This window comes from Squalius cephalus (assembly GCF_949319135.1).
Source record: "Squalius cephalus genome assembly, chromosome: 23".
In the NCBI taxonomy this organism is placed as follows: domain Eukaryota; kingdom Metazoa; phylum Chordata; class Actinopteri; order Cypriniformes; family Leuciscidae; genus Squalius; species Squalius cephalus.
Window position 1 is genome coordinate 655,001 of NC_137144.1, and position 14,065 is coordinate 669,065.

At 38.3% G+C, this 14,065-nt stretch overlaps 2 protein-coding genes across 2 annotated transcripts in view; one reads left to right on the top strand and one right to left on the bottom strand.

Moving 5' to 3' along the window:
• ric3b (RIC3 acetylcholine receptor chaperone b) overlaps positions 1-3,076 on the bottom strand; it is a 17,449-nt gene extending 14,373 nt beyond the window's left edge. The window contains exon 1 of the mRNA XM_079859561.1: positions 2,837-3,076. Coding sequence (XP_079715687.1) covers positions 2,837-2,945 — 109 coding nt within the window. The 5' untranslated portion in view covers positions 2,946-3,076. The remainder of the gene's footprint in view (positions 1-2,836) is intronic.
• A 557-nt stretch (positions 3,077-3,633) lies between these two features.
• On the top strand, positions 3,634-13,604 carry rpl27a (ribosomal protein L27a). The gene is made up of 5 exons (XM_079860170.1): positions 3,634-3,706; positions 4,002-4,065; positions 4,173-4,248; positions 11,765-11,939; positions 13,443-13,604. Exons 1-5 carry the CDS (start codon positions 3,704-3,706, stop codon positions 13,569-13,571), a joined length of 447 nt encoding a protein of 148 aa, XP_079716296.1. The 5' UTR covers positions 3,634-3,703; the 3' UTR covers positions 13,572-13,604.
• Positions 13,605-14,065: the final 461 nt, after the last annotated feature.

Here is a 14,065-nt window from a genome sequence, read left to right on the forward strand (position 1 = left end):
TGAATTACACAATTTTAATTCCGTATTCAAATTATTCCATAGATTAACCCCTTTGACAGATATGCATCTATTTTTTGTATTAGTTCTTGCCCTTATTTTTTTAAACATATGCATTCCTCTTAGTTTATACTGACTTTCTCTTATTTCAAACAGCAAATTATTATAGACTTTATACATTGTCTGTACAGTACAGAAATTAACTAAATCAAAATTTTTTAAAGCATTTAAATGACTAAACAATTGATTAGTTGGTTCGTGATAGTCAACGTGTTTTATAATCCTACCACATATATAACATAACCTATAACATATATATTGGATTTATATTGGTTTTATAAGCATGTCCCCAAACCTCCACACAATAGGTCATGTATGGAACTATGAGCGCACAATACAAAATATATAATGAATTTTCGTTCAGAATATGTTTAGTTTTATGTAATATTGCAATGGATTGTGACATTTTTCTTTTTACATGATTAATATGTGGTTTCCAGCATAATTTGTGATCTATTATAACGGCTAGAAATTTATTTTCATATACTCTATCTATTTCCTCATTGTTAATCCTAATTTTAATTTTATTAATACTCTTTCGATTACCAAATATTATGAACTTTGTTTTACTTAAATTCAATGACAATCTATTTTCATCCAACCATTTTTTTCAGATCATCAATTCAATTTCCACTGTATTCAGAAGCTGTTCCAAATTTCCCCCTGAACAATATAAATTAGTGTCATCAGCAAACAAAACCATTTTTAATATTTCTGACACTTTACAAATATAATTTATATACAGTGCAAACATTAAGGGGCCTAACACCGAGCCCTGTGGAACTCCACACGTAACTTTCATTAAGTCTGATCTAACATCATTTATCTGTCGTCAAGGGAACTTTTTAACCAGAAATAGGCTTTGCCTCTTATACCATATCTTTCCAGTTTCCTCATTAGTAGACCATGATCAATAGTGTCAAAAGCTTCTTTAAATCCAGGAACACCCCCACAGTATATTCACTATTACCCACTGAAGTGGGAATCTCCTCTGCCGTTTCCATCACTGCCACTGAGTCGGCCTATCGGCTCTAAAGCCATATGATGTTCACTCATAGTTTATGTCTGTGAAGTTATCAAGCCTACGCACATGTAGCTTCTCCTAAGTTTAGGAGAACTGGGAAAGCAGAGACACTGGTCTGTAATTGGAAAAAGATGTCTATCACTGCTTTTAAAAATAGGAGTAATTTTAGCTGTTTTCATATTATTAGGAAATATACCTGTTAAAAATGATTGATTACAAATATGTGTAAATGGTTTTACTATATATTCTATGATGTTTTTTAATAATGACATGTCAATATCATTACAATCAGTTGAATTTTTATTCTTACAATAATTAACAATATCAAGTATTTCCCTTTCATGAGTTCCCCTAATCAACACTGAATGGTTATTACTAGAGATATCTACTTCATCTGGCCTGTCCTCATCTCTCTGCTCCACGGTCTCTTGCTCACTTATAACCAACAGTTACTAAACACTCTTAAATGTATTGACAATGTCATTCACTTTATTTATAATTCCTGAGTCTTCATTTACAGAATAATTTGGGTAATCTACTTTTCTCTATTCGTTTTAATTATACTGTTAAGCACTTCCCATGTTTTTTTAGTATTACTCTTATACTTGTTCAATAATCTATGATAATAGTCCTTTTTACTAAATCTTATAATACTTGCTAGTTTATTTTTATATATTTTATAATTATTTTCAGCTTGTTTTGTCATTGTTGCAATAAATGTCCTGTATAAAGCATTCTTCTTTCACACGCCTTCTCTACTCCATTTGTAATCCATGGTTTGTCCACATTTTTTCCCTTCCTTACAAACTTCTTGAAAAAACAATGTTTGTCATATTTTTCAATCAGTGTGGTTATAAAAGCATCACAGGCTCTATTAGATCTTCATGTTCATAACCCTCACTCCAGTTCTGTTTCTTTAGGTCCTCCCGAGGGCAGCGATGGCTTCTGGTGTTCTGTCCAAGCATTTTAACATCGTTTGTCCTATTTTCATATTTTCATTTGGGTTTGTAAAAAATCTTTGAAAGATTGCAAAAACTGGAAGATGATCATATCATTTATATATAATCCTCCTCCAATTTCATGTGTATATATATTATCAATTAGTGTAGCAGTGTCTGATGTTATTCTACTTGTGAAATACACCTTTACTATACACTGTACCAATAAAGTCAGATGTTCTCTTATGTCCATTTGGATTCAACAAATCAATGTTAAAATCTCCACATATAATTTGTAACTTGTTCTCATTCCATGTATTTCACACACCTACTAATCTATTCATAAATGCATCAGTACATGTCCCCGTGTTCTATACACACAACTAATTATTATATTTGTGGATCTTTCAATGTCGATTTCTATGGTTAAGCACTCCAGAATGTTTTCTATAGTCCATGACATACTTTTAATCAAACTACATTTTAACGCTGTATCAACATATAAAGCAACTCCTCCTGTGAAAAACAGGTACACACACACACACACACACACACACAGAGTATTCACACACACTTTAGCACAGTGTTCACATTAGCCCTGTTCTCAGTCACTGCTGTCTCATCAGATCATCGCCTATCCTCTCTATAGTCTTCCACACACAGAGCTGTGTATGTGTGCTTTATTCATTAATAATGCTTATTTATTAGGTTTGCTAATATCATTACTGGACTAGAAGAAAATACAACGTGTTTCATGAATCAAAAGCAAAAACCCTCATTTGAAGAGGATGAGAATAGATCATGTGTATAAGAGCACCTTCGCCGTCCCGCTTCCCCCGCGAGAGCAGCATCTTCGGCAGCAGCAGCGCCACGCACAGCGCCACGCACGACACCACCGTCAGCTTCTGCAGAGTGGACACGGACATGATTAATCCCCTCGGGCTCCTGAGTGACTGACTGACTGACTGACTGACTGCACAGGTGCTTCAACATCCACATAAACACAGCATCCTCCTCACTTCCGGAGCGCTGCCATAGAAACCACCTCGGCCGCCTCGCAGTGGGCGGGGCTAAGCGCTGCGGGTCACGTGAGGACGGGTACTTTCATCAGCGCTGATTAAGATGTACTATTATTTCTTACTGGTTTTTATTTAATCATCCCATAGATACTGCTGGGACATGTTCCCTTGTTTTTAAACTCAGGAACCAGTCGTTGAAATAATTAGAAAATAATTTCATATGCAAATATGTGTTTCCATTGAGGCATATGTCATTTGATATTTCAGTGAGACCTGCAGCAAGTAACTTATATTGCCTTGTGTTAGCTTTGCCTGCAGGGATAAACAGAGGAAACCAGTTACACAACAAACAAACGCCTACATTAAAATTCTTTTTTCTTTCTGTCTTCTACGGCGTCTATTTACAATTTTTTTTAACATTAGATGTGCTCAATTCAGAAATATCTGTATTAGACTGAATCTAACTAAAACACGTAATTAAAATGTTTTAAATAGAATGGGGGTTAGGGTTAGGGTTTGGGTAGAATAGAATATTCGGTCTTGCAGTAGCAGTTTATCCTCCCGCCCGCTGGAGGCGCTCTCTCGCCGTAATCCCACGCAGAGCGACAGACACGCATTATCTCGCGAGATCACAGAGGCCACTTCCTCTTTGCGTTCTCGCCGCCATGGTAGGTGCTCATGAAGAGTTCTCCCACTGTCATTAACGCATCAATCCTTCTTAATCCTTTATTAAATGGAGCCAGAACATATGTATAACTTGTTGATATGTTTTCCTTATGTGTTTAAGTATGATTATCAGTCAGTATTGTGCATGTGTGTTGGATATAGCGGTGTTTTAGCGGCATTGCTGCGGTGTAGCGGCGCTCGCGCTCTCGGCCTCTGGCAGAGCTGGAGTGTGTCTCATACCGAAGCTCTTCCACTACACTGAAACACTCGTGTAATAAACATGTCATCTCTTCACAGCCGACCAAGAAGTCCAAGACTAGGAAGCTGCGCGGGCACGTCAGCCACGGGCACGGGCGCATCGGTGAGTGAGCGCGCGACACTCGGGAGATACAGCGGTGATGTTTAGCGCGGGCTAATGTGGCATTAATGTGTGTGTGTGTGTGTGTGTGTGTGTGTGTGTGTGTGCAGGCAAGCACAGAAAGCATCCCGGAGGTCGCGGTAACGCCGGTGGAATGCATCATCACAGGATCAACTTCGACAAATAGTGAGTAAAGACCATCAGCATCAGTCACGTGTCCAGCACGAGCTGTGAACGCGCTTATAACCGAGTGTAAAGTGTGTTAGTGTGTTTAGTAAAGACCATCAGCATCAGTCACGTGTCCAGCTCGAGATGTGAAACAGTGTAAAGTGTGTGTTAGTGTGTTTAGTAAAGACCATCAGCAACAGTCACGTGTCCAGCTCGAGCAGTGTAAAGTGTGTTAGTGTGTTTAGAGCTCATCCAGTCAGTGCTGAAACGGCTCATATCAGGCCTAGTGAACACACACACACACACTCATACTGATTCAGCAGATGTTTTATCCAGAACTACTCGCAGACGAGGAACTAGGGCTGGGAATCTCTACCTCACGATTCAGAGCGTAAAGATTATCTGTGTGTGTGTGTGACTACTTGGCACTTTTAAAGCAAAGTATTTATGATGACCCATAAAGAATTTACTTCCTATATTCATTTTATTAATAAAACAAATGGAAGTGCTTTGGCAAGTCGTCTGTAAGGTTATGTTTGCCAGCATATGACCCAACAAGAACCAAGAGGAAAATAACCGTGTGCCTGTACTAGCAGCGTACAGTCAGGTCCATGAATATCGGGACATCGACACAGTTCGAATCTTTTTGGCTCTATACACCACCACAACGATCAAGATGTGCTTTAACTGCAGACGTTCAGCTTTAATTTGAGGGTATTTACATCCAAATCAGGTGAACGGTGTAGGAATTACAACAGTTTGTATATGTGCCTCCCACTTTTTAAGGGACCAAAACTAGGGCTGGGCGATAAATCGATTTTATCGATTAATTCGACTGTGCAGTTTACGTCGATTTGTTTGAATGAAAATCAAACACAAACAACACGGCAAGACCGCGGCAGCACAAACACACCAGAGCATGCGAGCGGAGTGGGGCGGTGAGAATCTCCGCTCATCATCGCTCACGGAACTGTTCACCCTCCGCTCCCCCGCTCAAAGCTACATCCGGCCGCTCCGCTCATTATCGCTCAGCGCTCAACGAGGTTTGCTTCCCGCTCCACTCAGATCGCCCCCCACTCGCTCCAAAAAAGGAAAAAAATCTACATGTATATCACTTTTAGCTTAGACCACAGCCTTACCTCCTAAAGAACTAATGAGCAACAACAACAGTTTTCAAATAGAAATGTTTTATTTCAAATTACAGGCCTATAAGAAGGAATATAGCCTACACAAAAAGTCCTGTAAAATTAAACGAATAAATGGGCCTAATAATATAAATAAAAATTATATAAACAAATATACATACATTTTTTAAAAGTAAATTAACTATAAGGCCAGAATTTTGATGTGAACTTTTGCGCAACGCGCACGATTAATTTAAATTGGCTTCCATACACACAAACTGCTGTAAAATTAAACGAATAAATGGGCCTAATAATATAAATATTATTACGGACGACACAAATTCGGCTAAATAAAACAAACCATTAGGTCTACTTGAATGAAAAAACGAATTTGTTTGAATATTACGCTATATTTAATTTACACTTTGTTACAAGTTACCGTATTCAATTTGCTAACCTTTTGTTTTCTTCTCAGCGTGTTCGCGTAGCTCACGTTCATGTTTTCGAGAGATGTCTTTTAAATTCCAAAATGAATCTTTGCTGACTGAAACGATGTCTCCACATTCGTTTTCTTGTACCACATTATCATTGTTAGTTACTTAGTTATAGTACACCTGACCTGTACTTTTACCTCTGGAAAGCCCATTAATGACCATCGCACGTTAGTTGGACTTTAAAATAATTGCTGTAGAGAGTAGTATTTTGCTAAATATGATAACTATATTACATATTTATTATATTTTTACCTATATCATTAAAATATTATAATGTGTAAAAAAACGCATATTTAATTTGAGATGTTATTTTTAACCTTTAATAATAATACCAGCTGACAGGGCTTTAAATTAACATGTATCTACTGTACCTAGTATTTATCCAAAGGAATCGATATTGAATCAAGATCAGAATCAAATCACAAGAATTGAAATTGTGAAAGCAATAATAAAAACAGTAGCATACCAGTCATTGTACCATGTAAACATTGTGTTGTCACTAAACTTAATAAAATTCTGTTTAGTTACCAAATGTTTTGACAATCACAATACACTTTATTGTGATGTACTTTTTTTTTTTTCACGTTCCCCACCAATCCCAATCCACCCATTTCATGTTATGTTCTGTTCTGTTCTGTTCTGGGGGTTGTTCCATAAAACAAGATTAGAGTATAAGCCAGGCTTATTTCGGTTAGTCAGGCTTATTGTCGGTGGATTCTGTTTCATAAAGCAAACTTAAAATAGTTCAAACTCAGTTACCCTGGCAACTTATGCTGGGAAACTAGCCTGGTCCAGGGCAGGCTAACTGTCAGGCTAAGCCTCAGCTGTTACACAGATCCTCTAACACTGACCGACAAGAACACAATGATATTACCACTGACACTCTCTCATACCATTATTGGACTTTATTAACCACTATTAGTCCAAAAATAAATACACAGTATACAGAAAATCAACTTAAATAAGGCTACAATGATAAATTAGACATATATAGACATATATAGATATATAGATAGATAGATAGATAGATAGATAGGCCTAAATACAATATATATGCTACAGGTTTTATTTTTTTACTGGCTGAATGTTTTGTGCCCAAGATTTAATTAGATTGTTTTAAAGATTTATGAATACATTTCTCTCTGGTTTTGTTTGGCAGCTGTAGTACATGTTTATGATTAGAAGAACATTAGAACACAATCTAAAAAAAGCTTTGTAAAGCAGAAGTTAAAATCACAAAATTAAAAATAAATAATTACAAAAGCAGAGTATACATTTTAACTGGTAAGATGAATCTGAGCTTAGTAATTGACAGTATTAGCCTACATTTGATTTACCCCATTACAATAGTCCCTTTACAGTTATTGCTATCATAAAAATATACACACAGGTTTAAAATTCTAAATAAGGCACATCTAATGTCCAAATAACAAATATATATATATATAAAATGTACTTTGTCTTTCAATTCAAACACATTTAACACAATTATACAAATTGACAGTTCCTTTAAAGACATCATATTTTCCCCCAATAAATATTCCTTATTTTTCCTTCTACTTTTTTTCTTTTGTGATAATACCCACCAACACATAGCCTAAAAACACACATGATTAGAACAATAACCAAAAAATACATAGTTAGACACTTTTACATATGATTTAAGGGGGAAAAGACAAAAAATATATAAATAAATAGTAATAAAAATGTAACATTAACATATTTATATCAAACTCTTATAATGACACATAATTCCTAATAGTTATTCAAGTAATATTATTTGAATATCAAATATTCAATATTAAATAAGTAAATAAATAAAATAACAAATAACTAGAAATAAAAGGGAAGGGAGGGTTATATAAAAATGTAGTTAATGTAGGCTAATATATATTCCTTTATTTTATGGAATATTCTTTGATTTTAGAGTTGCACATATCTTTTCAAAATGTATACATTTGCTCTTAATTTAATGTTATCCTCTCCATAATGTACTTTAGAAACTAAATCTACTCATTTAAAACTGGGGATTCTTGCTTTCTCCAAAAAAATACTGCATTAAAAGCTGTAATTCTCAGCATTATAAATAAGTATACATCATCTTTATTAAGTAGCATAGGTCCTATACCCAAAACTATATTTTTTATCTTTATATATTTAGTTTCTTAAAAAAATCTTCCCTGAATTAGGCTACTTCTGTTAAAAAAAATGTTATTAGAAGTATAAAATATGAGTGTAATGAGTTCACTGCAACTTATCCAACATCCTAAAGATAAATTATTATAATTAGAAGATATTTCTGGTGTTATAAAATATCGCATATGAATTTTCCAAGCAAAATGTATATTTTAGTCAGAATTATTGCGCTGCTATTTGGAGCGCATGCGCGCAGCAGCGCTTGTTCAATATGAAAATTAGCAGCAAAATGGATACATTTGCATGACTTTCTAACATTTACAGATGGAGAATATAACTGTAAAATGTAAGTTTTGCACTGAGGGGGAAAAAACATGTTACAAACGCATAAAACAGCACACAATATACGCTGTTTGATGGTGGATCGATTTGATCCACGATCGACCTCTAGGGCTGCTTAAGAAACGCGTGCACACGCAATTATCTAGACTAGATAAACCTGGATCAAATTAGTGAGATTGCGTGAGCTTCAATTACCTTTTATGGAACCACTTTAGCCCCAACTCATTTGTTAGGCTCATTCAAGTCCGGTTTTGGAGTTTAATCCCCGCTTTTCTAAGCGGCTTTTATGGAACAGCCCCCTGATCTGTTCTGTTCTGTTCTGTTCTGTTCTGTTCTGTTCTGTTCTGTTACATTTTCACTGTTTACAAAGGCAAGGCCTGCCATCTTGTCTTTCTGGCTTGTTGTTTCTGATTGCACTTTAACCCCAAGGGGAAAATCCAAATCAAATCCCAGAAGGGAAAATCAAAACAAAATAAAGTTAAAAATTGTTTTGAACAATTTCTTTGTCATCTGCAGATTGATTTTAAGAAAAAAAAAACGGTTTAAATCGTAAATCGGATTTTTTTGTGAAAAAAATCGGGGATTTTTTTTTTAGGCCATATCGCCCAGCCCTAACCAAAAGTAATGGGACAGATTAACAATCATAAATCAAACTTTCACTTTTTAATACTTGGTTGCAAATCCTTTGCAGTCAATTACAGCCTGAAGTCTGGAGCGCATAGACATCACTAGATGCTGGGCTTCATCCCTGGTGATGCTCTGCCAGGCCTCTACTGCAGCGGTCTTCAGTTCCTGCTTGTTCTTGGGGCATTCTCCCTTCAGTTTTGTCTTCAGCAAGTGAAATGCATGCTCAATCGGATTCAGGTCAGGTGATTGACTTGGCCATTGCATAACATTCCACTTCTTTCCCTTAAACAACTCTCTGGTTGCTTTCGCAGTATGCTTCGGGTCATTGTCCATCTGCACTGTGAAGCGCAGTCCAATTTCTAATCCGTTGTGGTGGTGTATAGAGCCAAGAAGATTAGAACTGTGTCGATGTCCCAATATTTATGGACCTGACTGTACTTGTATACAAACTTCAGCATATTCTGAACCTCTAGCATTTAATAATAGACTTCTAACCCACATCCTCCTGTTATGTGCAATGAGCAATATAATCCTTCAGACAAAAAAACATTTTGCCATAGCAAATTCACAAACAGTTTTCGTTCAGGAGTATAGACTGATGTACCAGCAGCTCTCATGTTGTGGACTTACGCATATTCTGAATAATTAGTAACATACAAAGCCACTCTTATACACAACTAAATAATAAAATGACTTAAATGGTTTGCTGTATACCACAATCAGACACAGCTTTAAGAGTGAGTGAACATCAGCAGAGATCAGTGTAGCTTTAGTGTCTGGCACTGCACTGACACACACTGAGCCTGCGGAGGGCCGTATAGCAGATCGGTTTACAGCATACTGATGAGAAAGCTAAACACTACAGAAGCAGCTCTCATGCAGAAAACACTAAATGGGTAACAATGAAATTGATTCGATTTCCCCCCCCCACCCTATGAGGAACACGAGCGCTTCATCCTCAGAGGCGGTAAGCAGGACTAGTGCTCGAGAGAGTCAGATACTCTGTGCTCTAGTGATCAGGGCTGGGTAGAAGATGTCGGTTTCTCCATTTTAATCGATTCTCAGTTTTGCGACCCGATATCGATGCTTAAATCCCAAGACTTGATCAGTCATCCTGTCCTCAGCTGATGAATGAATGCAACATTGTAGCACATCCCATCCAATACATCACAGTAATCTTTGTGCTTTGTTATTATTGATATGAAACAAAGTCTCAGATTTCAAATGACGTCCATTTTCTTACGAAATTCAGAAACATAAACACCGTGTTGTCGCTGTGGCGTGAGATGGCTCTGGCTCAGCTCTAGAGGAGCACATGATCTTCTCCTCCGCCTGAATAACACCAGCTACAGCGCCAGATAAACACTTATAAAAACTTAAAGAAGTTCGTATCATGTGACATCGCTCAGTGTTTCAACCGTGGAACGACGTCAGTAAAGGATGTCATGTGACGTCACATATACCTCAGAAAAACCAGATCCAGTGACCATAAACTCGTCAGTCAGCGAGAGATTAACTCTAGAGAGGAGCATTCTGCTGAATATTTGCACCATATTACATATTCATTATAATTTAATATTCTTCACGTTTTAATGGATGTTTGAATAATTCTGGCAGGTTTTTATGACAGCCACCATTTAAATGTTTATATTTCATAACTTTATTATCTTAAAAATAAATAAGTGTATTTTAAGTGTTTGTACACATCAGTTAATGTTTACCTTCAGTATTAGAGTAGCTAATGAAGGCTATAGGCTACAACTGACTCCCATAGTTCACAGCATTAGTGAAGAGATGTGTTTAGCTTGAGGAAATGTGCCGTGTGTTGAACCCGATATCCAAAATATTCAATATTGAGTCGAACTGTGAAATTGTCAATCCCCAGCCCTGATAGTTATACGCTGGAAGTGACCAGGAATGGGTTGAATGACTTAAGTGTTCAATCAGCGGTGCTGTAGTGCTCTATACAGGCCTGAGCGTTTAGAGGTAGCCACACACACACACACACACACACACACACACACACACACACACACACACACACACACACACACGGGTCAGTGATGATGAACTTCAAGTATGATGACCTCAGATATGAGCAGCTCAGGGTCACTCACCGGGCCTCCAGTGTTGGAGATCTGACTGCAGGTTATCTGTAGCACAGCCATCCGTAATCACAGGAAGATTTGTGCTTGGTCACATTTAATGTTTATTCGTTTAGTAAACAATGAAAATACTTCAGCTTTGAGTTCTGTTAGTTTTATCATGTGGTTTTGTGTGTGTAATGTGACGGACCGATTGCCCTGGGCAGAGCTAGTGTACGCCAGCCTGAGAGGGTTACCTCAGGAGAGCCGCTCACTGCCCGTGACCCGCACACACGACATTAAACACCTTTATTCTGCTGCGGCTCTTAAACACATCTGTAATCTGACCCCTGTTCGCCCTGAGGGGAGCCAGTGACCCCTACACTGTAGACGAGCCTGTTACGCTGTCAGACTCTCGTTAGTGCTGTCCGGCACAGAGCTACTTCACAGGGATAATGTTAAAGGACAAGTTCGGTATTTTACACTTAAAGCCCTGTTTTCAGATCGTTTCTGATGAAATAGAACGGTTAAGATTAAAGTTTGGAGAGCTCCCGAGTGCTCAGGGGTGTTCACTGATGTGCTCACACACGAGCCGCCGCAAAAGATGCTTTCCTACAGGGTTTAGATCTGTGATCATCTCAGGTGTGTTTAGTGCGGTACACAGAACTGACCCCAGATCAGTGGTGATTCAGTGATGCCAGACGCTGATGTGTGTGTGTGTCCTCAGTCACCCGGGGTACTTCGGGAAGGTGGGCATGAGGCACTACCATCTGAAGAGGAACACGGTGTTCTGCCCCACCATTAACCTGGACAAGCTGTGGACACTGGTCAGCGAGCAGACGCGGGTGAACTACGGCAAGAAGCCCGACGGCCCCGCGCCCATCATCGACGTCGTGCGCGCCGTGAGTACACACACACACACACTCTCTCACACACACACTCACACACACTCTCTCTCACACACACACACACCGCTCAGAGGTCCGACGGTAGTGTAACAGCAGCGCTTCTGTGTTGTACATAGAACGGAGGCTCACTATTGGCCGCTGGTCATGTGTGTGTGATGCTGGCCAATAGTGAGCCTCCGTTCTGATGTACACAGAAGCGCTGCGCTGTTACACTACGTGAACTCACTCAGAGACACACAGAAGAAAAGAGTTGAATAAAGTCTTTATTTTTGTTTTTTGCACACAAAGTATTCTCGTCGCTTGATAAACTTGGTTGAGCCGCTGTAGTCACTTGGACTATCGAGTTTTAATGTAGCTTTAGTAAAGAATAGTCTATTTAATTTATAATTCATGCCTGTTAGGCAAAGGCAAATATGACATTTATTATAGGTTTGTTTTTTGCATGATTGCTAATGATAGTTGCTATCATAGATGCATGATAGTTAATGGTTATTTCTGAAGCCAAATGTTAATTTGATAGCTTTCAGTGCTGTAATGTTGGATGGCTATAATTAATGTTTAACATTAGAGGGGGAAAATCATTTTTATCCTGACATCAGTAGCTGTGTTAGTATCAGTGAGACTGGCCTTTATGTTGTCTCTACATTCATTTGTAGATTAATTGTGAAATTGTTACATTATAAAATATATAAACTAATATAAAACCATAAAAATGTAATTAAGCAAGTTAATGTTTTTAATCGATTGACAGCACTAATATATATGTATTATATCCGTGGTTAGTCATGGGTCGTGTATGGCATTAAAAATATTTTTAAAAAATGATTAAAAAGGCCTTATTTTATTTGAAGATGCCTGCAGAAACCCTGATATATTATGGATAAAGTAGAACATGTTTAGTCCAGTGCATCTGCTTTACAGCGACCCCAAACTTCTGTCATACTCTGTGAAGCGCTGTCGCTGCAGTAATCTGCTCTATGAAGAGAGCAGCCGCAGATCTGTGCTCATCAACTACACCTGTGTCTTAATCAGGGTCATATTTAAAAACCTTATTCAGGGGTGTGATTCTTCCGGATAAATGCTACCTGTAAATGCTCTCGTAAATCATACAATTTTCTTTTTTTTTCGGGTCTCGCTCAAAGCACGGTTCGGGTATTGGTAAGCATAATGATCGCTCACCACTGTCAGTGTTTTGAGCCTCTGATTCATGTCATGTCACTCTGCAAGTCCATTCATCCGTCTCGCTGGAACTTCCTTCAGAGCAGAGCTCCACCACAGAGCCTGCACTCGCTGCCGAAGGCTATTCCTTTTCTTAGCTGAAGCCGACAACGGGACAAAATAAATGTAAAGAGAGACATAGTGGACTTCCTATTTTCATTTTGACACGAATAATAAATTCTGTTATGATGCATGAGTGTGATCCGTCAGGAGTGTGTGTGTCCTGCTGAACGAGCTGTGTCTGGTTCTCTCCTCTGACCTCTGACCTGTGTGTTTCAGGGCTACTTCAAGGTACTGGGCAAAGGCAAGCTGCCGAAGCAGCCGGTGATCGTGAAGGCCAAGTTCTTCAGCCGGCGGGCCGAGGAGAAGATCAAGGGAGTCGGAGGAGCGTGTGTGCTGACCGCATAAACACCTTTCTTAAATAAAGCTGATGAAACTCTCTCTCCTGCTTCGTCTCGCATCACTGACCTGTGCTGAGCTGAGCTCCTGTGACGCTCTAGAGCTCCGACTCTACACAGGACACTGAGTCTGCTTCGACTTAAAGCTCAGCTCTGATTGGTTAAACTGAAAAGCTTGGCTCTGATTGGTCAAACTGAAAAGCTGAACTGAAAAAGACGTGCTTTTAAACTGTCAAAAATACGACTGGCACAGACAAGTGACGTTAATGTAATACAGATCTCACAAAATAATGAGGTTTCGAAAGTCACGCCATGCAAACATGAAGCTGGGTAAAATAAAGCACATAACTATGTTTTCTATTAAAGCTGCTGTCGGCAACTTTTTTTTAATCAAATTCAGTGAAATTGACACGATAATCCGACAGAACAACATAATTAAGGTGGTTTTAGAAAAAAACCTGAGCTTCTAACTCCACCTGGAGCGTGTTATTTGTTTTGCAAAAA

Excerpts from the sequence above, each read along its gene's own strand:
- rpl27a (XM_079860170.1), top strand. Across the intron at positions 4,249-11,764 it reads AGGATCAACTTCGACAAATA|TCACCCGGGGTACTTCGGGA; the intron begins GTGAGTAAAGAC and ends GTGTGTCCTCAG. Across the intron at positions 11,940-13,442 it reads TCATCGACGTCGTGCGCGCC|GGCTACTTCAAGGTACTGGG; the intron begins GTGAGTACACAC and ends TGTGTGTTTCAG.